This window comes from Erpetoichthys calabaricus, chromosome 8 (genome assembly GCF_900747795.2).
Source record: "Erpetoichthys calabaricus chromosome 8, fErpCal1.3, whole genome shotgun sequence".
Lineage (NCBI taxonomy): Eukaryota > Metazoa > Chordata > Cladistia > Polypteriformes > Polypteridae > Erpetoichthys > Erpetoichthys calabaricus.
The window spans coordinates 68,051,710-68,077,682 of NC_041401.2; the positions used below are offsets into that span (position 1 = coordinate 68,051,710).

Below are 25,973 nucleotides of genomic sequence, written 5' to 3' on the forward strand. Positions count from 1 at the left end.
ATCTGCTATTGTTGGCTACAAGCTCAAATCATAGTACTTTATGTGGTGTTACTTTACCTTAAAAAATGAAATCGTAGTTGAAGGAATTAGTAAGACTTTGAGAAAGGAATGAAAGTAGTTCACAATTGAAAATGCACATAATCTATCAAGGTCTCTACATTCATAATGGCTAACACGGTACAACACCCTAGTACTATATCAAGGTCACAGATTTTCTTCAGATTACTGAATGGTAATGCACTGATATTTAACCTCAATCCACGATTCTTCTCATCCCACAAAATATTTGCTGAGATTAAAACCAGCTTGACTTTGCATCTCTTTTCAATCACACTGAATATTTTAGAATTAAAATTATCATGTCAACACAGACAGCGCTGCATCAGTGAGATATGGCATCTTGAAAAAAGTCTCTTAATAATTTAAACACAAGACAGTAGATATAAGGCATTAAGTGATTTTTACTATTGTTCATCATGTGCTAAAAGTGTATGAGGAGATCTGGTCCTAGCCAGCTATACCAATTAAATTAAATTTTAGACATAGTACAATCACAGCATCCAATGTTGTTAGGTTCTACAAGAGCAAAACATAACCATTTCAACAAATCTGTCCCCATCCAGTTATAATCCTGCCCACCCAATGGCTGTGCTACTGCCTCTTGCCATTCCAGAGTCATTAACAGACATGACATGACTTGTTTCCCCTCATACCCCATTTCAAAATTATTTATCCTGTTCACTCAAGGTAATTATTTTTATGTAGTACTGAATGAATGGCAAAAATCCTTCTCAGGCAGGGTTATGTAAAGCTAGCTATGGTCATGTCTAGCAGTTATGGGTATAATTAATAACCTGTGCACATAGAGGAGTTAACGTGAGAATATCATTAACAACGATTTCCTAGTTTATTTGTGAGATATTACAGTAACATTGTTAAAAATTGTAAATGATACCAAGTATCAATAAACTGAAGACCTGATATAATTCAATACAGGTAGTCCCCAGGTTACGCACATCCGACCTACGACTTACGAATGAGGATGCAGCTGCGACACATGCGCCTCAGTAACTGCCGCTCCGTCATCTTCGGTCTGGGGATGCTGCAAGCGGTGGCTGGAGGGGGGCGATTTCGCTGCTCGCGCAGTGTAGTGTCCCTTGGGCAGCTCCCAGCGGCAAGTGGTGACCCGTGGTCCATAGTCACCGGGGCCACAGCTATCGCTTGTGTGCAGGACGATGGTTCGCTGCCCACCTACTACGCCACCACAGCTATTGCTCCTGACTGGACACAGGCTGGAAGGAGCAGAGGGGGGCTTTTCACTGTCTGCCCAGCACACACGGCTGGTAATGCTGCAAGCAGTGATCCGGTTGTGGCTCAACGGGGCGGCGGAGGTAGCATTGTAGTGTGCCTCGGATGGCTGCCTGTTGAATTGGGGTTGGGCGATTCACTACCCGCCTTTGGCTGCACCGTGTTCGTTCTCGTTGGGCGGACACTGCAAGCAGTTTACTGTATTGGAGGTGACTGTGAGGTGGGCTGGTGATGACCGCCCCTCACCGCCCCCATTCATTCTCAATAGCAAGCCTGCTTGTACTGTTACGCACATATCAGGAAGTTGTGTCTTGTCAGTACATCATACGTGTTGACGGGTGTCTTCCTGCTGTGATAACGTGTACAGTGCTATGCAGAAGAGCTCATCTTAACCTTTTGTCTTCACCCTTCAAGAATGTCTCTGAAACACAAATGATGCAAGTGCTGGTGACACAGTAAAGAAGAGAAAAACCATCACCATTGAAAATAAAGTAGAAATAATAAAAAGGTCAGAGAGAGGTGAAACTCCATGATTCATTGGCAGAGCACTTGGTTACAGTCGGTCAACAATAGCATTTATTAAAATAATGTACCTGTTCTGACTTACATACAAATTCAACTTAAGTACAAACCTACAGTCCCTGTCTCGTACTTAACCCAGGGACTGCCTGTATATGTTTTCTGTCACTAATAATGTATTACCATACACATTAATGAAAAAAGCATGTTAAAAAAAAAAAAAAAACTACGTTCAATTCTCCAATGGTGTCCACTCAATAAAAAAAAATCCATGCAGCATTAGTTTAAAATTACTTTGCATTAAATGTCCACTCAGTTAAATAAATAAATAACCTGCAAATATTTATCCAGTATTTTAATTTTACTGCGGTGGGCTGGCGCCCTGCCCGGGGTTTGTTTCCTGCCTTGCGCCCTGTGTTGGCTGGGATTGGCTCCAGCAGACCCCCGTGACCCTATAGTTAGGATATAGCGGGTTGGATAAGTGGCATATTCTTGTTTCTCAAATAATCTATTTACAGTGTCATCCTCTTATACAAAAATTAAATATTTGACATATAAACATATTTTAAAAGAAACTCTATATTCAATTAAATTTATCCTCACTTTATTAAACTTTTTTCTTGAAATCTTTATATTTATTTTCCTTATTATATTATATTGGGGGCCTCCTCAATATTTTTTCCCATTGATCCCCGATGTGCTCGCCACACCACTGCTCACGAGTTCTGACTTTTAGAAAAATAGTCTTCAAATTTAATTAATAATTGTAAATGATTGATCAAAACAAGTTTTAGTTGGTTAAAATTGTAGTCTTCATTTCTGCTTCATTCATTTGGTCAGTTAAGTTTTGAAGTTATCAAAGTAATTGTTTTCATTTCTTTGCATCCAAAATTTAATTTTCTCATTTGAGCCTTCTATTTTAACTGTCAAATATTGTATCATGTATTTCCCGAAGTGATAATTTGAACTTTTTCAAACGCTGAAGTATATCTGCAGCATAACATAACTTTATGTTCCAATCTGTATCTTTTAAGAATTGCACAAGTTCACAGTTTTTTTTCATAGGAATATAATTACATCTGCTCTTAGATCATCACAAAGTCTTTTTAAAAATGTGATTTCACAAAAAACAGCAAACATCCACATGTAATAATAAAAAAATTGTATTAATTTGCTACCAATACGAGTAAATATTTTAATAATTACAGTAATAGTACATTTTGTTTAGTTAAAGTGCACAACTAGATGCACAGTGATGAATGCAACAGTGCCTGAATCAAACAACACAGACATTTATTTAGTAACTCATGAGAGAGTGAAAATTCTATTTTCTGGTTTAGGGGAGTTCCTTGTGGCAAGAGATGAAATCAGTGTTGCACCAAATTCAGGCTATTCATTGATCACCACTAATTTTGTAAGTGGCTATAGTTCATACAAAGCATTATGACTAATGGCTCACTGAACTGTTATACATTTTCGCATATCCCTAGAACTCCACAGAGCACAGTTTTAAACACTGGTCTAGGTGATCTTTAAATAGTGCATTCTGGGATACAGTGTCATGGAAACGACTGACGTGAAGCACATAACATACCAGCACCTAAAGACAAAGCAAAATGGAATCAACAAAGATGAGAAATAAAGTAAACTTTTAAACGGATACTCCAATCTAGAAAATAATAAGCAGATTAGATTTCCTGGGTATAAAAAACCCACAAACGACACCATGAACATTTTTATATGTCAGCAGAGAACGCTCATGAAAAATTAATAAAATGATCCAATCAAAACATGTATGTATTACATTGCCAGATTGCCTTAATCTGTCTACATGCAATACTTTACATTTACTTACATTAAGTTTCATCTGCCACAAATCTGCCCCCAGCATCTATGCTGCCCAAGTCCCTCTCTAACAATTTAGCTGATTCTACATTATTTGCCCTTAAATACCTAGTTTGGCTTCATCTGGAAACTTACCCAGCATAGTTTTTATATTTTTGCCCAGATCTTTTATGCACACTAAAAACAGCAGCAGCCCTAGTACTGATCCCCGAGCAACATCACTTTTAACATGACCTAATTATGAAAAAGTGCCCCTCACCTTAACCCTACACTTCCTGTATTTGAGCCAAATTTGTTCATACCTACGCACTGCACCTTGAATTCTATTAATTCACTTGTGATGCACAGTAAGCTTACTTACCATATTGACTTAATTAACTTGATTAGCCATTTTATACAATGACATATTTTCTAGTTTTCAGTCGTTATGAATTTCCCCTGTGTGCAGAAAGTTTCAAACAATATGCATCAAGGGTTTATATATGCACTCATTGATTTCCTTAAGCATTCAAGGATAAATATTATCTGGTCTTGATAATTTGTTAGATCTCAGCCTAATTAAATTGAGCAGTACTTCTCCATCTACAATTTCCAAATCACAAAGTGCATCCTTAGTAGTCCCAGCTACTTTTTAACTCATATAATAGAAACTTAAGAAAAATGCAAGTTCAAAGCATTTGTTATTTCACTCTGTACATTGTGTATATTCTAATGCTCTTTGTTGAACAGATCTACTGTTCCTAATACTGCTCATTTCTTCTTTGAGCATTCTTTAATTACTAAAATATTGTAAGAGTCTTCTGCAATATTTCTCTCCAGCTTACTTTTAGCTTTCCTAATAACCTTTTTAAACATTGCTCTAATATGCCATATTGGAATTATTAGCCTTATATGCCTTATACAAGCATTTCTTTATGTGTAGGTACTTTTTAGATTCTTATTTATCCACCACAGAGTTCTCTTTAATTTCTTACTGCTTTTAAATTTTAATATAAACTTTCAAAGCCGTAACAAATTAAAGAAAACAGTTTTAATTAGACGGAGTAGTGAGAAAAGCGCTATATAAATGTAATGAATTATTATTATTATTATTAGACTATAGTATAAGTTTTTTACTTTGTTTTATATTTACTTTATGTTTCAAAAATTTAAATCGGTATATGTGACATTTAATGTTGCCATTAACTTATCAAAACCTTATTTCTTATTAGGCAAAGAACTCATTTTCAGTTTCATACTTACAAAATAAAAGGCCTACACTGAAAACAAACAATGCGTTACTAGCCGTTGCTTTTTTCAGCCACCTAGAAACAAACGAAAGACAGATAAAAAGTGAGCTCCCACTTACCGTTTTAGGACAGTGGATGTATCGAGCCAAGCTGATAATAAGATCATGTGTAATGGGATCCACTAAGTTTCTAAAACTTGCATATCGGTACAAGACATCATCAAGAGATGTTGACTCCATCCCCAAATCCTAGAAGAGAAAGCTACAGGTTACTAGAGGTCCTTAGCTTAACTTTAAAAGGCACCAGGCTCAGTTCAGCTCAGTCTGGACCTAATTCTCCCAATAACTATTGTGGATTTGAAATAATTTAAGAGACACATTAGGATCAAGCACATATTTATTAGCATGGTTATTGTGGCTCTTGGAGATGATTATGAGGCACATGCAGCCCACCTGCAACTGTAGAACCACAAGCAATTCAAAAGCAAAAAACTTCACCCAGACTCCCTCATTCATTTCCCTTGCCCACATTATCATGTGACCGCAGCATGATTAGCATTTGCCTGGCAATGAGCATGGGAATCGGGATAAACCGTTGGCAAAATAAGGAATCAGAGGTAAGGTCCGGACTCCCTTCCGATAGCAGCATCCAATTATTTGTATTTAGGGTTAACAGTTACTTTTATGTCTTAAAGAATTTTAATTTTATTCATAGCCAAAAACAAAACACTTGCTTTCTTAACATTTGTCTTTTTCCCTTTTACCATAGTATATAATATAACCCCTTTAAATTACTCTTTATTTTTACCCAGTTAGTGCTGCAATCTATTTGGCTGGCTCATTAAGTAATACAATAAGATTAGGATAATGACTGAAACAGAAATTCCTATACCTCAGATCTTATGTCCCTTATCTCTAAGCATGAAAACCTGATGTTAGATGAAGAGAGCAGTAAAGAACAAACTGCTGCAGAGACATCTTTACAATTCAACTTGTCAGTGACAAATTATAACATAGGGTGCAGAGGGGAGGAGACATATACTGTAAGTAGTAACCATAAGGATGCATATGAAATAGTTACATTAAAAGCTCAACCTTTATGATTTATCTTTGATTAGTATCTATTACAGCACAATGCCTGAAAGATGCCTCAACAAAAGCAACAAATTTAACTTATATCTGTTACAAAAATCAGAACATAGCCCACATAAGACAAATAAAACAATTTCCTATAAGCAGAAGTTATCTACAAACAATTTATACTCTGTTTGATCAAGATGTTTTTATCTTGGTCAGCAACATTCCTGAGGTTACCTAAAAACCTTTGTTTCACAAGACTGACTATTTTTTACAGTTAGAATTATTTCCCATGGTCTGCTTTATTAATGCATTCTGTAATCTCCAGGCACTGCAGATGGTAGCAATTCTTGCTTTACTTTTCATTGAAGTGTTTCAAACTACATAATTGCGAAACAGTTAGATAACTTCACCTGAATCTGTAAATCCCTTAGGACAATTTAAATTCATAGTGCAGCTCTTATCTTGAAAGAAAATGTCAGTATTATGGGACTATCTATATACGAGTTTACAGCCTGCTAGTACAGTACAGTTTGATTATCATCTTTGCAGTGTGCAGCATCTTAATACATAATTCGCCAGCCTCCTCACTAACTCACGTCCGTCAGAAGCCGAATGCGCAGTCGCCTTCTGCACACGTCCGAAGCCGAATGCGCAGTCGCCTTCTGCGCACGTCCGAAGCCGAATGCGCAGTCGCCTTCTGCGCAGCTGCCCGAAAAACCTTATGAGACCGACATTGCGGCAGGCGGCAGATTTACAGCCGCGAAAATTCAAAGAGAAAGGCGACTTCGACCAACATCCAACCCCAACATTGCGGCAGGGGGCGGATTTACAGCAGCAAAAATTCAAAGAGAAAGGCCACTTCGATTAAAGCTCTAGAGGCCTGAAAGGCGATTTCGACTACAGCTCGAGGCCTGATTACGCATTCTGATTCAATTACGCATTCATTCAATACACCTATATCAGGTTTGTGGTGCTTACACTTACTACTATTCCACTCGTGCCCGTTTCATTTTACGTTATCGAAACGGGCTCTTTGTCTAGTATATAATAAATAATTCGTATGTCATTGTGATTTATGCTCTAATTAGTTATGCAAACACATGATTTTTGCCATATTTTCATATAGATTTAGCTTGTAAATACAGTATACATCATACAGATGTATTTTAGCATGTACTGGAAATGGAAAAAAATGAGCTTGAGAAGAAGGCCCTTTTGAAATGTAAACATAAAGAGAGACATAAAAAGAAAGATTCAAGTTGTAGGCTTAGAAATTGCTGGAATTCCTTATTAAAAAAGGAAGAACGGGCATATGAGGAATTGTACTGCTGATCTGCTGCAAATGTTGCAAATAATATTTAACCAAGAGAATAAAAGGGAGGAACCACCATACCCTGTTGCTGCTGTTTATTGTGTTTTCACAGTTTAACACCTCAGTGCTGTCATGTGAAAAGTCATTAAACTGCCCAGTCTTTGGACCTTCCTGAACTAGGCTATCCAATCACAGCTAAAGAGCCATAAAGAAAACTCAGTGGCAGACTAGAAACACAACCATATTCCTGTTGTAACAAATCCTCTTATTGTGACGAATGTGATAATAATATGCAACCTGTTTCTACAGCTGTTGCATGTTCAAAGTTAAATCAGCATTAAAAGCTTAAGTGCTTTTTTCACAAATGTTCATGTTTTGTCCTTCACCATCTGTTCTGACATGTGTGTGGATACCTTTGTATTAGCATTAAATTCTAGATAAAATAACCTATTTATAAGAGAGTGCTTGCCCATGAAACATAAAAATTTTACTATGACAGTGATTTGCTTTCAAACAACTATATTGATATTACACACTGTGCATAGTGACAGTAACCCATTCTGTGTCCAACTCTGCTTTCCTCTCTGCAGGTTTGGTTTCTGCCCTGCACCCAATGCTTAGATAGGCTCTGGCTCCAATGACTCTGAAGTAGGGTTGTAAACAGATTTATAAACAGATTAAACAGTTTACACTGTATCCAGTGTCTAATTAGTAAATAAATAAAGGGTTAAGCAATGAATGTATACATTCTTTTCCTTCTGTAACTTTTTGTCTTTTCTATCCCTTTTATTATCTTCCACCATATTCAAGCTAAAACTGCTTAAAAGCAAAAGAGCACAGAAGTGAAATTTGGCAGAAAAATTTTCATATGAACCTGCCTCACTGGGTCATATGTTTCGGGATTACCACTTTGGGGAAAATATTTGCTTATCTGTCAGATTGACAAATATTTCCTATCCTTAAAAAGCACTGATAGATTAATACCTAATGATAAAAGATTAAGGTATGGAAAATTTACTATAATATCCTACTGTACATTGTTTGTACCTCAAGTTATCTTACTTAGCTGAAAGAATTAAAACGCTCCCTCTATAAAGCAATGACTTTATTATCTAAATCTAGAGGGAAAAAAAGTCAACTTTCTTTATGAGGAATAGCTCAAAGCTTCTATAGAATTTGGTAAGAATTCTTTAATAAAGTTACTTTGCCAGGGTTCTGCTTAGTCTTTTTTCTTTGATGTTTCAATATAGGTAAAACACTACCTTAAATTGGGCGACTGTTGGGTGTCATTTATGACAAGTATTAGGTTAAACTGGATGAATTTTCTTTTAATGTGGCACATTTTGGGAAATGGAGCCCTGACTTCTACATTACAAATACAATTTACAACTGTTAATGTCAAGTTGACATTTGCTTTAAAAGCATGTTACTAATATTACTCTACAGCAGTAAGCTTACAAAGTCTTTGATAAAGGAACTCAAATTTATACATATTTAAGATGTCTTAAAAATCACATACATTTCTGTAATCAATGGAGTTGATAATGGAAGAATAATGGATGCATGACATGTCAGCTTTACAATCACTATCACGTTCAAATAGACTGTGCGCATCGCTGAGACAGCGTGTGCTAGATGCTGTATCCCGATAATTCGATCAGCTGCTGTACAGCCCTGATTCCACACTCAGATACAGTGGGTTAAATACTCTGAGTGGTGCACTGACAGTGACAACGCTAAAGCAGCTATAGTTGGAATAATTTGGCCATTCTGTGCACCATTATATGGTTACAGGTTGATTACAATCAGGTGCTTTAAACTAATAAACAATTTGCAATTAATTTCAGTGTATTTGATAAAGCCGCATCAGGGATGCGAATCTAAAAAATAAAGGGAAACCACACAGGCACAGTAGCACTGCTTTGAAGCTGGGTGCCGCCAGTTTGCAAAACAGAGTGCAGAATTTGTGTACGCATGGGATTGACCTGGCGTGAAAATGTGCGTGGCTTTATGCCAAGTTTAGTTTTTATACATCATGATGTAAGCATGGAAACAGGCGTACGCAACATTTTTGTGCATACACACTGTTTATAAATGAGGCCCCTGGTACTTCCTGTCTTGCTATATGGTTGCGAGACATGGATGCTATCCAGTGACCAGTACCTTTGGTACTGTGTCTCTTCGGAGACTTCTTGAGTACAGCTGGTTTGACTTTGTGTCGAATAAGCGGGAGCTCACTGAGTCCCGAATGAGGCACATTACCTGCATTGTGAGGGAGTGTCAGTTACAACAAAATGACCCTGTGGCACGATTCCCAGAGAGTGATCCGGCTCACGGGATCCTCAATGTTGAAGACCCAAGTGGCTGGACCAGGTCAAGGTGACACCCACTTAACACCTGGCTGCGGCAGATACAGGGTCATTTCTGAAGGGTGTGACTGGACCACGTGTCTGCCTGGGGAGTTACCAACCAGGATCCCGAGCAGTTTCATCGTGTGGTGGGTGCGGCAAAGAGCTATACCAGTGCATGCTCTCCAACCTGACCTGACTCGAATCTAAACAGACAGCCTTTTTGATCCTTACTTCTTCTATGAGGTTTCTCATACACAAAAATGTGCCCTTGGCTTTTAAATATTCCAATCAGACAAAAGTGTTCTTTTTATCCTACTTTTCACAGAGGTGAACCCAAAAGTATCATTTCTGCAGATATGGTTTTGGGTGTTTCATTATCTGGTTTACCAGATTTACTGTTCCAGATCAAAGACTTGCAAGCAAATCAATACATTCCATGCAATCTAACCCCAAATAAACTTTATGTACCGTATACCATAGGGAATATATATAAAAAGTTGCCCATATCTCTAAAATATTCAACCACCTTATAATCTTGCACACTCTAGAATTATTGAAATAGTATTTCTATTGGGTAATAAATGTATCCTGAGACTAGGGTGGAGTGATGAGGGCAAAAAAAAAATTATTTTTTTCAGTGTTATGGGCGATTTTCAATTTTAAATCGATTTTTTTTACATGAACAAGACAAAACAGAACTCAAAAATAGTTTCCATATAGTTTCAAAATAAAGGAAACAACAATAACAAAAAAGCTACACTTTAGGAGTGTTATAAAAATTTAATATAAAATAAATATTAAATAATAAATATAAAATAAAACATAAAATGCAGAAAAATAATTTAACAAATAAACTGAAATACATTTAAACAAAATCAAGCAGCATGGGCAGGCAATAACAACATAAATTATAAATAATAAATAAGAAGTCTTCAGAAATCGACTCAAGTGGAAAAAAAAAACATACATTTTCAGGGTTGCCAACTCTCATGCATTTGGCGTGACACTCTGACTTTCAGACTCTCACAATCATGCAAGAAATCTTATGTCAAATCTATATTATTCCATTCTAAACCTAATATTACCTACTTTAAAAGCATAGGGGTATTTTGTAAACCCTATTGACTATTTACAAGGTAATACAACTGTTACATACATGCAACTATGTGTGCAGACTTCTCAATCCACACAGCTAACCAAAGTTGGCAACTCTCCATTTTATTTGAAATGCACTGTTTTCGACTGAAGCAGCTTGTCACTCCATTTGCGTTGTTACTCCAAGAAATATAAAATGAACACAAGAAACACAGTGCATGACACGTTTTATATCTTTTTGAAATAATAAGACTGCCCATACCCAACTGTAATAGCAAGTAAAGTGATCAGTTCTTTTGGTATTTATGTGAAAGAGAGGCTTTTATTTTATTACCACTGTGGGATTATCGAAACCAACAGTTAAATAAATGAGCACTAAAATATGTGACGAACACGACTGTATTATGTGTTTTACGGAATTTATGGAGTGACAGCAACTCTGCTGCTGTGAGAATTACTGACTGTCTCATTGTTTTCTTGATGGGTGAGTGAGAGGTGTGCTAATGCGATGGCCTATTAACAACAGTGAAAGGTGTGATACATACTGCTGGTGATTAAAGGTTCTAGTCTTAAATGAGATTGGCAATAGGCCCAGTAGGCTATACAACCCACTTACCTATGGCATTGTGCAGCATGTGTCCAAAGCACTGAAGGCAAATCCACTGATTGACTTTCAAGGCCTTGATCATACTTGTCCCAGCATCAGTGGTCATGCAAACCATTTGGTCTTCTGTGAGCTTCCAGGATGCCAGAAATTCTTTCAGCCCTTCAGCTATTATTTCTCCCACATGGTCATCAGGGAAGTAGGGTGTCTGGAGGCAGATGCTTTTCAGTGTCCAGTCCTCGTCAATAAAATGAACTGTCAGGCACACATAAGGCTGCATGGTTCTGCTCGTCCAGAGATCCGTTGTTGCGGAGTAAAACAAAGCTTTTTCCAACTGCACGGCAATTTCCAACCTGTGTTTCATTGTACAAACTGGGCAATGCCACCTCTGCAAAATATTTGTGGCTCAGTATTTTATACTTGGGGCTTATTACTTTTAACATTCTAACAAACCCAGGCTTTTCTACCATATAAAAAACAGGCCGATATAAAAAGCCACCGCGTCTGTAACGTCTTTCCACCTCTGCCCTGTCTTGTCATACTGTATGACACCTGAAAACGAGGCAGCTAAAGTTGGTTGTATTCTTACACCGGTGTTTGTCTGACATATAGGTCTCTGTACATGTACAGACGCGGAGGTCTCTGGGAAACAACGCCAACATCCAGTTGTGGTAACTATGAGAATTACACATGCAGACTTGTGTAGAAGTTATTGTGACAGAGGAAGCATTGGATTAGACACTATTTTTCAATTTAAGCATTTTTCAAATTGATTTAAAACAAAAACTCAAATTAATTAGATTGATTTGATTAATTGCCCAGTCCTACCTGAGACCAAACAATGTGTGATAGCATGTGATATCTGCTGCAAGGAAAAACAGTTTAGGATTTACCAGTTAGTCTTTTCTACCCTATTCCCTCCCTGGGAGGCTGTGTCAATGGATTTCATCACCAAACTATACAACAAAATATACCACTATCTCAGTAGTTGTGCACCATTCTTATTGGAGTGCACATATTTGACTTAACTTCATTGGCGTTAACCCCAAGAGTGACTTGGGCTTGGAATTCTATGAAATACTAGTTAAACCCGAGTCAAACTCAGGGTGATGTGTAATGATATGCTTTACATTTTTAAGTCTGAACAACTCTTAGGACAGTATTCTGCTGCCATGTAGTGGATGAAATAACATCATGCTGCAAAAAAAAGAATATTTCTATGCTTTCTGCCAATTTATTGTAACTCTAAAGTAACTAATCAAAATTCTTGAGTGGGAAGGAGCCTTCATTGAAAAACAAAATGGCAAAAAGAAAGCCGGTTGCAATGAAAGTTCACCATGTTTCAACAGTAGCTGCATAACAAAAATGTAAAATAATTGCGGTGAAGGGCAAGGACAAGCAAGATGCTAGCCCATAAAGCACCGTTCACAATGCAGCAACCGTCATTCGTGTCACTAAGCCTTGTGCTGTGGGAGCCTGCAGTACCACAAGAGGCACATCAATTATGCGGGTCCGGAATGGAGATTCTACCCTCTCATTTGCAAGCAATAGAAAAATATAAGCGTTTAGTGACTGGACTACAACATCAAGCTGTGAGTTGATGACAGTCTCAAAACATATCACATAAAGAACATGTACTAAATCTGCATCAGCACAGCAGTGGACACTACACATACTTTTTCTACTGTATTTATGTTTTGATATTTTCATGTTTTTGTTTTATGTAATAACATTTTTCCTTGTTGACAAAAAGTCATCGTTTTTACAAGTATCTCATTTTTCCTTGGGTAAATATTAACGCTAAGGAGTCTACAGAGGTGCCTTGTGATAAGGGATTAGCGGAAGTATTTTTGCTGGCATCGTGAAACTTCATGGCTTTCTGAAGTTCATAATTTTCTACAGAACACCACAGTTTGCATCTTAGGAATTTCCATGTGCTAAGATGAGCTGTGAGGTATATTTACCTACAGGATACCATACAAAGTCTAATAAACTAACTAGAGGTGGGCGGTATGACCAAAATTCTATATCACGGTATTTTTCTAAATTCTGCCGGTTTCACGGTATTAGACTGTATTTTTTTCCCCATGCATGAGTGGATGTTAACCACATTTTCCACTGCAATTACTGCAGTAGACTGGCTAAGAATAACCTATTAGACTGTTATGAGAATTGTACATCGTACAAAAAGACATTTTAATGTGCACACAAGTATTAATCCAGGTTTGCATGGCCCCATAAAGTGATAGTTTCAAGGGGGTGGCACTAAAGAGAAGGAATCACATTGCATGACAGATGCAGTCAAAATATAGAACCTTTTAATTGAACAAATTTTGCAAAAGCTTAAACTATGATTTTGACAACATATTTTCAGCCATCCAAAGAGGCATTTAGACTTAGTAAAATATCCAGAGGTGTTTGTCAAAAGTTGGATTGCACTGAACATGTCTTAGAAAAGGAATAAATAGTAAATATTTTTTGTAAACCAACTACACTTTCTGTTAATGTTAACAATCTCTGTCCACTGACACGTTAAAGTGACTTTTTAAACAATTTTACCATCATTAAACTGCATAATATTTAAACCAATAAATAATAACAATAAAATACATAATAGTATTACTGATAGTTGCACCATTACTTCAAGGCTTCAAGCCCAGGTGCATTACACAGTATTCACCAAATTAAAATAAAATAAAACAAGTGCAACTTGGTGATGACATCTTACCAACTGTACCATCATTTAGGCAAACTGCATTAATATGGACCTTGCTTCAAGCTAAGTTATATACATCTATATATATAATTCACTAAGCCAGAAGACAAGTAGCCAACCATGGAAAGCACGCCGGAAGGGGCGTGGATTCACTAAACTGCCGACAAGTAAGACGCCAATGGCGCACGCAGAAAGGAGCCACGCCCACCAACTCTTAGACCATTGGATACGATGAAAGAATCACAGAGCCACGCCCACCAACTCGGACGTGATGCCAAGGAAAACATGCCGTCATTTCTGTTTGTCTGTGCCACAGTACACTTGCAGCTCTGAGCCACGTTGACTTTTCATTAGTCAACCTCAGTGGAACCTTGGTTCACACAGAGGCAGCGCCAGAGAGAGACAGAGGCACACACAGGCAGCGCGATAGAGAGAGCCGCTCACACACAGGCAGCGCCAGAGAGACAGAGGGGCGCGCACACACACACACACACACACACACAGAGAAGCAACGCCAGAGAGAGACAGAGGCACACACAGGCAGCGCAAGAGAGAGCCGCGCAATCCTTTAAAACTGAAGTTAAAACACAATGAAGGAAGCAGTCTTTAAAAACCAATAAGCCCTGTGCCTCTTTCATTAGCGTCTCACCTGCTTCAGGCCCTGCAACAGTCGAGACGCTCTCTCTGCAGCTGACCTTCTCTGTGCCTGACTCCACTACTGTCAGTCGCCTGATTAAAAATGGCCTTTAGAAGGGGAGCTATGGACCCACTATACCACAGGAACACATTGCCTTCGAGCCTGCTCTCGCTCACTGTAACGTACTGGCTTGCTCTCTCTCTCTCTCTCCTCACTCGCTCACACACTACACAGGGGAGAAATGCCCGAAGCAGAGACAGAGGGGGTGGGGGCTCGCGTGCTGCTGAAAGAGAGAGAGGGCTCCCGTGCTTCTGAGAGACAGAGGGGGAGGGGGCTCGCGTGCTGCTGAGAGAGAGAGGGGGGGGCTGGGGAGGCTCCCGTGCTGCTGAGAGAGAGGGGGGGGTGCTAGGGAGGCTTGCGTGCTGCTGATAGAGGGAGGGGGGGCTCCCGTGCTGCTGAGAGAGAGAGAGAGGGGGCAGGTGGGGAGGCTCGTGTGCTGCTGAGAGAGAGAGGGGTGGGCTGGGGAGGCTCACGTGCTGCTGAGAGAGAGAGTGGGGGCTGGGGAGGCTCGGTGCTGCTGAGAGAGGGGGAGGGGGCTCGCCTGCTGCTGAGAGAGAGAGAGGGGGGGGGCTGGGGAGGCTCACGTGCTGCTGAGAGAGAGAGAGAGGGGGCTGGGGAGGCTCACGTGCTGCTGAGAGAGGGGGAGGGGGCTCACGTGCTGCTGAGAGAGCGAGAGAGAGGGGGCTGGCGTGCTGCTGAGAGAGAGAGAGGGGGGGGTGGGGGGGGCTGGGGAGGCTCGCCGTGCTGCTGAGAGAGAGAGCCTGCGCATGCACTGCACATGCCATGCAGCTGAGCAGGGAGCCAGGGTGTTTATGTCAGTGTTATTCAATGTTTTTACTATTACACTGTGCATTCTATGGTGTAATAATTAACTATATTTGTGCTTAAAAATCTTTAAAAAAATATATTTACATACAGTTCATATGGTCTGGAATGGATTAATTGTATTTACATGCAATCCTATGGAGGAAATTGCTTCGGTTCACGACCAAATCGGTTTACGACCAGAGGTTTGGAACGAATTATGGTTGTGAACTGAGGTTCCACTCTATATTGAGTCTAGAAAACATGATCAGCAAGTCTTTGATAGGCTGCAACAAAATGATGAAAGAACGGGCACATTTTTTTCTCACAAGCTGGGTGGGTGGGTGTTAGTTAGTTAATTAGTTACTCGAAGGATTTCAAGATTTAATATGCACAAGCGGTAACACTGCAAAAGCAGCCCAAACCAGAAAAGACTGCTGGCAAAAAGTGGCTGACAAATTAAACGCGTGTGCATTGTACTTACTGAAAGCGGCGTTACGGATTTTGCAAATGTTCATTTTTTCCCTCTGCTTAAAAAACATTAAAAAAGCGGCGTGATTATGCCGCGGGTTGGTATTCAGCGTGTAAAACAGTTTGTCGCGGATAATTTGCCTTTTACTTTAACACGAAGACAATTTCCTGTTAGATTTGCATTTGCGATGACAATTGATAAGGCACAGGGCCAAACTTTCAAAAAGATGTGCATGTATCTGCCAAAACCAGTTTTCAGTCACGGACAGTTGTATGTTGCTCTCTCCAGAGTTCCATGTTTTCATTCACTTACTGGTATGCCTGCAGGAACACGTGCAGCGAGCGAGAGAGAGCGAGCGACACACACACGCACGCACGCACACACACACGAACACATACAGGCGCGCGAGAGAGAGAGAGCGCTGGACGCATAAGAATAATAATACTTCATTACATTGATATACCGGTGTTTTCAGTATTCAAAGCGCTATCCACACAGGGAGAAACCGGGAAGCGAACCCAAAATCTTCCACAGTCTCCTTACTGCAAAACAGCAGCACTACCATTGCGCTACAAGGCAGTTAAAGAATGCACCGGCTTCGATTTTGTTTTCACTTCTGTTTACAGCAATCGGATCGTAGCGTGCATTGTTGCAATGTTACTTTTCTTGGTGGCTTATTACATTACGGATGTTTCACATGTTAATTTTTTTCCCTGTGCTTAAAAGACATTAAAAAAGTGTTTCTCAACTGTGACTCCGGAACAACTCAGTACGCAAGCTATATTAAGCATCAACAACGAAGACTCGCTACACCTTAATGAACAAGTGCTGAAACTTATCCCTACCGACGAAGTAACTTTCACCAGCGTGGCCTCCATCGTCACAGACGATCCCGCTTTCAGTCACGGACAATTGTATGTTGCTCTCTCCAGAGGTCCATCTTTTCATTCACTCACAGTGGTATCCACAAACCCACCCCATTTGGACAACTGTGTCGTTCAGCAAGTGTTCACCCATCAATACATAATTATGCGGCGTATGTTACGCCGCGGGTTGGCTAGTAAATAATAAAACTGCAACTTGCATTTATAATGCTGTTTGTGGTATAGCCCTATGGAAGCGCATTAGGGCCACTGTGAAGAAAAAAAAATATGGACACGGAAGAAAAAAACAAACTATATGTCGAGAATAAATTCGACATGTTGACTTTATTCTTGACATTTCCACTTTAATGTTGACGCTTATGTCAAGATTAAAGTCGACATTTCCACTTTATTCTCATAGTTTATTTTATAATTAAAGTAGAATGTTGTAAACTAAACTTCATCCTAAAATCAATGTTTAATTTACTAGATTTTCTCAAACCCCGTCATAAGTTAATGCAGCACATCAAATACTTTGTGTTAAGTGTTCCCCGACCCAGTCGTTAATCACTACGCTTCTTAAACTGACTTCCTCCGCACTAAGAGCAGGCGCCTGCAGGAATCACCGCACAGAATCCATTCACTTCATGATATTCCTGCTCTCTACCAAAACCCCAGTTCCTATCTTTCCTTTTTCTTTCTCCACATTACCAATCACCACACGATAAACGTCTTTGTGAAATTAAAACTAGTTATTAACTTAGCCAACGCAGTGTTCAGAACTTTAAAAATATCTTCGTTATACATGTTTAATTATGCCATCCATTCAGAGTTGCGCCCATCTCTGAACGAGTCGCCAGCACATTGCAGGATGAATTCAAGCAAAACATACACTAGCAAGTACAAAAACAAGTACAACTTGGCTTGCAGTATTACCCAGTAGTATAGAAACAGTATTTACACATCTGACCTTTTAAAACTAAAGTATCTCCAGGCGACGGATGTGACTCCTTTTTTCGGCAAAAGTTCTTCTGTTGTTCATGTTCAACTTTATCGTCGGCTTCAGTTTCGGAATGCTCTCTGTCCATTTTTCACATTTCACAGAACTTTAATTTATTTGCGCATTTATTTATTTATTTAATTTTGTCCGAAATAGTCCTCCATATACCTATGCTACCGCCCACTATTTGGTGGTGTAGCAGTGAAAAAGAGCCCTAGTGCAACAAATCTGTGTTTAGTGGTGTAGCAGTGAAAAAGGTCCCCACTTGAACAGTTTCCCGCTGCGCCACGTTCCGAACGTCGTTTAGGCAATTTAAACCGGTGTTGCGGTATAAGAAAAATCCATATCATAAAAAAAATAAAAAACGGTTTTCGGTATGAACCGGTATACCGCCCAGCACTAAAACTAACAAAATGAATGAACACAGACTTAGAATATTCTGTTTCTTTCAAGCACAGAAAATTGCCTCCAATCTAAGGGGACCTACCATCAGATTGTTCATCAGTGCCTAGTTTGGTAAAAACCCAGGTTACATGTAATATTGGTGACAATGCAGGGAAACCTAAAGATGGTGGAATCCTCTGTCCAGTAGTTTGCAGACCATAAAATTTGCATGGTACACTCTAAAAGAGTGGTTGGTATAGCCAAAAAAGCCATATCATAGTACAGTGGTACCTCGGTTCACGACCATAATTCGTTCCAAAACTCTGGTCGTAAACCAGTTTGGTCGTGAACCGAAGCAATTTCCCCCATAGGATTGTATGTCAATGAATCCGTTCCAGACCATACAAACTATGTAAATATATAATTTTTTTAAGTTTTTAAGCACAAATATAGTTAATTAAACCACAGAATGCACAGCGTAATAGTAAACTAAATGTAAGAACATTGAATAACACTGAGAAAACCTTGAACAACCAGAGAAAACTAACATTGCAAGAGTTTGCGCTATACTGTAGCCTTATGACCCGATCGCTGTAAACACTCTTTTTAAATGAGTTTTAAGCACGGGGTTGGGGGGTTTTGAAGGAACATTTGACCAAATCCGAACTTTATTTAAAAACCAACCATAAACCACCAAGAAAGTAACATTGCACGAGTTCACACTAATAGCCTTACAACCCGATCGCTGTAAACACTCTTTTTAAATGAGTTTTAAGCACAGGGGAAAAAAAGGAACATTTGAAAAATCTGAAATTTAATAAACAACCAAGAAAAGTAACATTGCAACAATTCATGCTACGAACTGAAAAATGAACATTTGAAAAATCTGTAATACAAAAACTAACCATAAACCACCAAGAAAACTCACCTTGCATGAGTCGAGTTCTGACATGAAGTAAGTGAGGAGGAACTGAGTGGAGAGGAGGTTACAGTTTTGAGGAAGAGTCCGGCTCCGCGATGGAGGGATGTTCTCCTTCAGGTGTTTTCTTTGTGATTTCTTGGGTTTCTGGTGTTTTTAGCTGTTTAGCTGGTGGATCAGACTTAATAATAATAATTCATTACATTTATATAGCGCTTTTCTCAGTACTCAAAGCGCTATCCACACAGGGAGGAACCGGGAAGCGAACCCACAATCTCACGAAATAGCGGTCTAATGTGACTTGCCTTTTCCTACGCATTAAAATTTTTCGGACCATATCATCGACCAAATTTGGAGGGTGTGCTGGTGCATTCATTGTCCATCAGAAGAAGGCATTTTTTAGGCAGATTATTCTCTTCGAGATATCGCTTCACGGCCGGAGCGAAAGCCTCGTGCAGCCATTCCAAAAACAAGATCTTTGTGACCCACCCCTTCGTGTTTGCCCTCCACATCACAGGCAGTTTGGCTTTGTTTACATTGTGCTGTTTGAAAGCACGAGGGTTCTCAAATTGGTAAACAAGTAGTGGCTTGATTTTTACGTCGCCACTGGCGTTAGCACACAGCAAAACGGTTAACCTGTCCTTCATTGGTTTATGGCCGGGCATAGCCTTCTCTTCCCGGGTAATGTAGGTCCTCTGCGGCACCCTCTTCCACAACAATCCGGTCTTGTCGCAGTTGAAGACTTGTTGCGGGATGTAGCCTTTGTCCTCCACTAATTTTGTGAAACTTTTCACAAATTCTTTCGCAGTTTCAGCGTCGGAACTAGCAGCCTCTCCATGCCTTACCACACTATGAATGCCACTTCTCTTGCAAAACTTTTCAAACCATCCTCTACTGGCTTTAAATTCCTCACTTTTGCCACTCGTAGAAGGATAGTTTTGCAGCAAATCGCCATGAATCTTCCTGGTTTTCTCGCATTAACATTGCCTCGCTTACGCTATCCCCTGCAAGTTGCTTCTCATTCAGCCACACTAGCAACAGTTTTTCCACCTCTTCCAGCACTTGAGGCCTCTGCCTGGTTAATGCTGTAACTCCTTTCGCAGCATCAGCTGCTTTAATAGATTCTTTCTGCTTTAGAATAGTCGAAATCGTAGATTTTGACTTCTTGTACTCGGCGGCAAGATCAGTAACACGAACGCCACGCTGATACTTTTCAATAATTTCTTTCTTTATTTCGATTTCAATTTTCTGCAAAACTTTCTTCTCACCACTCTTCACTTGCTTAGAAGCCATGGTTGACTGCAAAAGCACACGAAATACTGTAGAGCACAAACAGTTCACAGGTAAAGCAAGCACGTCTGACTGAGAACAATGAACAGGGAGAGGCTGAACACGTACTTAAATTCAGTAATGGGAAATGAAATAGAGCGCAAAGAGTTCACAGCGAAAGCACACACGCACGTGCAAGCACGCACATCTGACAGAGAACAATGCAACACATGCGGAAATCATCGACGCGCATAAACCGACAGGGAAACTGGCTTGTTTGTATACCGAGTGTGTGGGCGTGAACCGAGGCAAAAGTTTGGCGAACTTTTTGGTCATAAACCGATTTGTACGTGTACCGAGACGTTCATGAACCGAGGTTCCACTGTACAATGAAAAATTCTAATGGTTTCAGTAGACACAGATAGTATTTGTATATACATTTCAGACTGCAAAGGCAGGAAACCAAACAAAGCTCACCAAAGAAAGATAGGAAGGTAAGTTTAAATTGCTAGTAAAACATGCAGAGCACAGACAGAGAGTCGTGTGCACTTACTAGCCTCTTTAGAAAACATAAAGACACACTATACATCATCAGAAAGTCTAGTACATGCAGCTCATTCCACTCCACTCCACCTGTGCCATGATTGGCATCACCAACCATGAATGCAAACCTCTAAGACCATAGTTCTAAGGACAATAAGACACAATGGCACTCCATTTATAAAAAAAAAAAATGGAGGAAGAAAGCACTTTAGCATTCAATGGAAATGCACAAGGAAAGATAAACTTGAACACTAGAAAGAGCATTGATTTGGTTAACATTATTACCTGTATGGACTGTCACTGAGTCCATCTTGAGCACACTCACAGACACTCAGTCGCAAAACTGATAGTTGGGAAAGAAACAGACTTCATGACTTTAGACTGTGTCACACACGTGCGCATGGGAGCCAGCCACAGGGACCAAAAGAAAGGAATTCCATGCCCAGCCAGAGGGTGGTGGGGTGCACTAAACCCTCTTGTTTTGTCCCCACCGACCAGACACGGGAAATTCCACCTGAATACGAAGACGTCACTTCTGCCTCAGCTCTGAAGACGTCACTTCCTGTCCTGGCCCCAAGGACTATGTTACTTCCCAGGGCTTGCAAAATCGCAAGCCCAATGTCCCGGGGCTATTGTGTCTTCCAGTCGGGCTACCTAAATCTATCTCAGCCCTGCCCGTCGGGCTGTCATAGGAAGGAAAAATATATGTCAATGCTTTTGCATTCTTTCGCAAATGTAGCTGGGTAATTATGGCATTTTCGGGCATCGATGAGCCACTGTCAATATGTGAAATATTGAAATTGTGTTTGAATTCGCGCTTGTTTTTTACTGTCACTTTCACTTTGCGATCGCGTGAACTGTGTATAGAGAGCAGCAGTACTGATTGGTTAGTGACGGATTAATTGCGCATCAATTCCTCTGACATCGTCTTATCACTCATTAGCTTACTATTCAAACGTGACAAGTGAAATCTCCCGCAGCAAGCTTAAACATGTGACAAAGGTTGATCGCGCAGAGAATTTAAAAAATCGCTGACCATTATGTGTGTGCATGTGTAAAAATAGATGGATTTACGCAGGTATTTTAGTTCTGCTGAGCCAAAGAAAAGCCTACCACAAAGCGGAAAAGTTATGACAAATCAGACTATGAGGCAAAAAGAAAGCGCAGCTTTTTGGTTTCATGGACAAAAGAATTTCTGTGGCTGGAATATGACAAGCTAAATAACATAATGTTCTGCCGGGTGTGTCATGAGTTTCCCTCGATTTCTGACTCGACAAGCGCCTTTGTTACTGGGACCAGTAATTTTAGGAAAGACCCCATCTGAACCCATAAGAAATCTCTGCATCACAAGAAATGCATTGGTGCTCAGTCTGCAGCATCTTTCCCAGAACAAACACCAATTGCAAAAAACATACTAAAAATAAACCAAGCACAACAAGAAGTCCTGAAAAAGCTGTTTAGAACAGCATACTATGTTGCAAAGAGTGAACTACCATTGGCAAAATTTAGCAGTCTTTGCAAACTTCAAAAAGCAAATGGCCTTGATCTTGGTTCCACTTACCTCAATGACCATGCTTGCAGAGAGTTTATTGGAGCAATAGCACAAACTTCAAGAGACCAGATCGAAAAGGAAATTCAAGAAAACAGGTTCTTATCCATTCTTGCAGATGGCAGTACAGACACTAGTATAATAGAACAGGAGTTGGTTCATGTCAGGTATGTGAGAGATAATTGTGACATATCCACATACATGATCAAATGTCAGCCAGTCAAGAGTGCAAATGCTGCAGGTATTTTAGAGGCTATTGATGAAGCAGTGAACACCATGGGTATCAGAGAAGACACATGGAAAAAGAAAGTAGTGTGTGCAAATTTTGATGGTGCTGCAGTGATGATGGGTGAGAAAACAGGAGTAGCTGGGAGTCTGAAACAGAGGATACCCCACATCATAACAATCCACTGTGTGGCACACAAATTAGAGCTAGCCGTGCTGGATAGCGTGAAAGGCTGTGAGTACCTGGTGAAATTTGAAGATACACTGAAAACCATCTTTAAGATGTACTACTATTCTCCAAAGAAACGAAGAGAACTGACAGAAATAAGTGAACTGCTAAATGAGAAACTGGCACATTTCAGTGGCCTGAAGAGCACACGGTGGCTTCCAAGCCGGCTGAGACGTCTGAAGGCTGTGGAAAAAAATTACACTCCCACTGTTGTTCATATGGAGAACATGGCAGGAGGAAGTGATGTCAAGTCCGAGGATGCAGCCAAGGCTAAGGGGGTGGTGCAGGAGATGAAGACTGAGAAATTTGTTCGCTTCCTTCATTTCATGTTGGACTACAGTACCATCTTATCCAAGTGCTGTACTGATTTTCAGCATGATAACCTAAACATCACACAAACAAATCAGTTAGTTGAGAGCACCACATCACGCTTACTCAGCCTAAAAACAAAACCAGGAGAATACCAGAAAACCTTGGACACAAAGTTCACAGCGAACAAGGATGGTAGCATTTGCTACTGTAGAACTCAGCTCACAAAAAGTTAGCGACCTGCTAGAAGAGGTGAGGGCACAGACAAAGACACGTTTGGTGCAGAGATTCAGAAGATCATTGAGAACACAGTCAAGTACATGTACAACAGATTTAAAAATTTGCGTGAAAAGCCTCTCTCTTGTTTCAAGGTTTTTGACCCTTCCACTCTTCCCTACCCCAGAGAAGAGCTGGCAAATTATGGGGATGAAGAGGTAGATTATCTTGTCACACATTTTGCCAGTTTGCTAGATGAGGAAGAGAAAGAGAAAATTCCACAAGAATGGATGGATCTAAAAATGTGGCTTGCAGCACACTGGGGTAGCAAGGTAGATGATTGCTTGTACAGAGATCTCCTCTCTGGGAATCCAGAACACCTCTCTCATATCTTGTTGCTGGTGAAATTAATGCTGACACTTAGTCCATCAACAGCCATCTGTGAGAGAGGATTTTCTTGCATGAACCGAGTGAAGACAACACATCGTACCTCTCTACACCCTGAAACACTGAATGACTGCATTCAACTCTCCATTAATGGGGAAACAGTTGAATCTTTTTGCCCTGACAAGTCAATTCGTTTCTGGATGTTTTCTGGAAAAGGTTCAAGACACCTGGATCATAAAACCCCGACAAGAACAAAGAGCAATGAAATGGAGGCCGATGCACAGGAAGAGAAAGCTGATGAAGGAGATGCTATGCCCTCAATGTCGAGTGGCATTTTCTCATCCATGACTTCAGTGGAAATTTCAGATTCAGAATCTGACACAGACTGATTCATGTTCTACACAGTTCTTACAAGTTCATAGAAATTTCTGTTCAATTAGAACCAAATATTTGAGTTGATGATTGTAATTTTTATACAGTTGTTGTAATTTGTGTTTTAACAATTTTTTGATTGTTTTGTTTCCTTTACAATATTATACATTAAAAATAATCTCTTTTTTATTCGGGCTACTTAAATTTATTTTGGGCTACCAAAAACTGAAGAGTGCCTGCCCGAAGGGCTACCAGGGATTCTGAAATTTTGCGAGCCCTGCTTCCTGTCCCAGCCCAGAGGACCACATCACTTCCCGTCCCGAGGACCACATCACTTCCGCCAACCTCCCTATAAAAATCCACTCCCTTCCTCTGTTGGACAGTTCTGTTTTGGACTCCGTTCTGTACACTATTGTGTTGAACAATTTGCTTATTTTTGCAGCCAAGGTCAAGTACACGGATGGCTGCCCCAAACCTTTGTCTTGTGTCAAGGCGTCTTATTTTACAACTGTTAAAAAACTATGTGATTCATTGATAAAACTGTAAAATTCAGGCGCGCTAAATTTATAGGTCCTTTCCAAACAGGTTTAATGCTTTAACTAAAGCACAAGAACATTGAAATTGTATTTTATGGAAGGATACAGACACTGATCCAACCAAGGTTTCAAAGTGTTTAATTTCTTTTTTGCTCTATAATTGTTGGTTACAAGACCTTACTAGTGATGAAAAGGTTATACCATGGTTGGCCTTGATTTCAGCATTCTGTGTTTGGTGAGATTTCCCCAGGTAAACAGTGCCCTCTGTGTTCTTTTAGGTTGACTGGAACATCTAAATTGTCTCCATATATTTTAACATTGGAGTGCGAGTCTTTGTGCTTTTTGAAGGAGTGATAACCAAGGTATGTTGTTTCACATTTTGTAATCAATGCTTCCCAGTTAGCCTCTGTCGTCCTACAATTTCCAATGCTAGTCTTAAAGACATTGAGCTATTAGATAGCAGAAGAATAGTTAAACGCAACTAGAGCCCTAAAATGAAATTTCCATAAAGACTCTCATTTCAAAAACCAAAGGAAACTACAGGGATATGAACAGAAAATATACCAGAAACCCTGCACCAAGACAGCAGATCCACTAAAACTCAGGTGTCGAGGAGAGTTGGGTATCAACGAGAGGAATGCAGAAGGACTAATGGTAGGATATTTTGTGAAAAGGATGGACATGGCTGTGGTGAATACACATTTTCAGAAGATGGAGGAACACAGGGTGATGTAAAATAGTGGAGGAAGATGCACATAGGTAGATTATTAGATTAGATTTAACTCTTTAGAATGCATGTTAAATACCACAGTCCATCTGTGTAAATAAGCAAGTGTGCCAGAGAATCATTTAGTATAGCCACATTGAATTGGACAAACTTCAAATGTAATCAATATGTGAAACATGAATTGCTTTCGTAACTTGTGGGAGTATGAAGTTGGCTGTGAGCTAGTAAGTAGCTGTGAGCAATTAGCTAACTAATGTCAGTTCATTTTGCTACACAGTAGTGCAGTGCTTAGTGGTGCTGCTTCGTAGATCAGACAACCTGGCTTGAATGTATAGCCTACTTTTATAAACTTGCCGATATCCATTTCTGTGGAGCATAACTGTGTACTTAAAATCAAACTGTTAAGCAAGATAG

The 25,973-nt window shown here is 39.8% G+C and overlaps 1 protein-coding gene across 3 annotated transcripts in view; it reads right to left on the reverse strand.

The window, feature by feature from the left end:
• The window catches only part of lrrc75a (leucine rich repeat containing 75A), a 266,990-nt gene that overhangs the window by 196,540 nt on the left and 44,477 nt on the right, over positions 1-25,973 (reverse strand). For 2 of the 3 annotated variants that reach the window (XM_051930968.1, XM_028806701.2), the window contains one exon: positions 5,021-5,149. The exons of the other annotated variant lie outside the window; for it this stretch is intronic. In XM_051930968.1, coding sequence (XP_051786928.1) covers positions 5,021-5,149 — 129 coding nt within the window. The remainder of the gene's footprint in view (positions 1-5,020; positions 5,150-25,973) is intronic. 3 annotated transcript variants of the gene reach the window in all.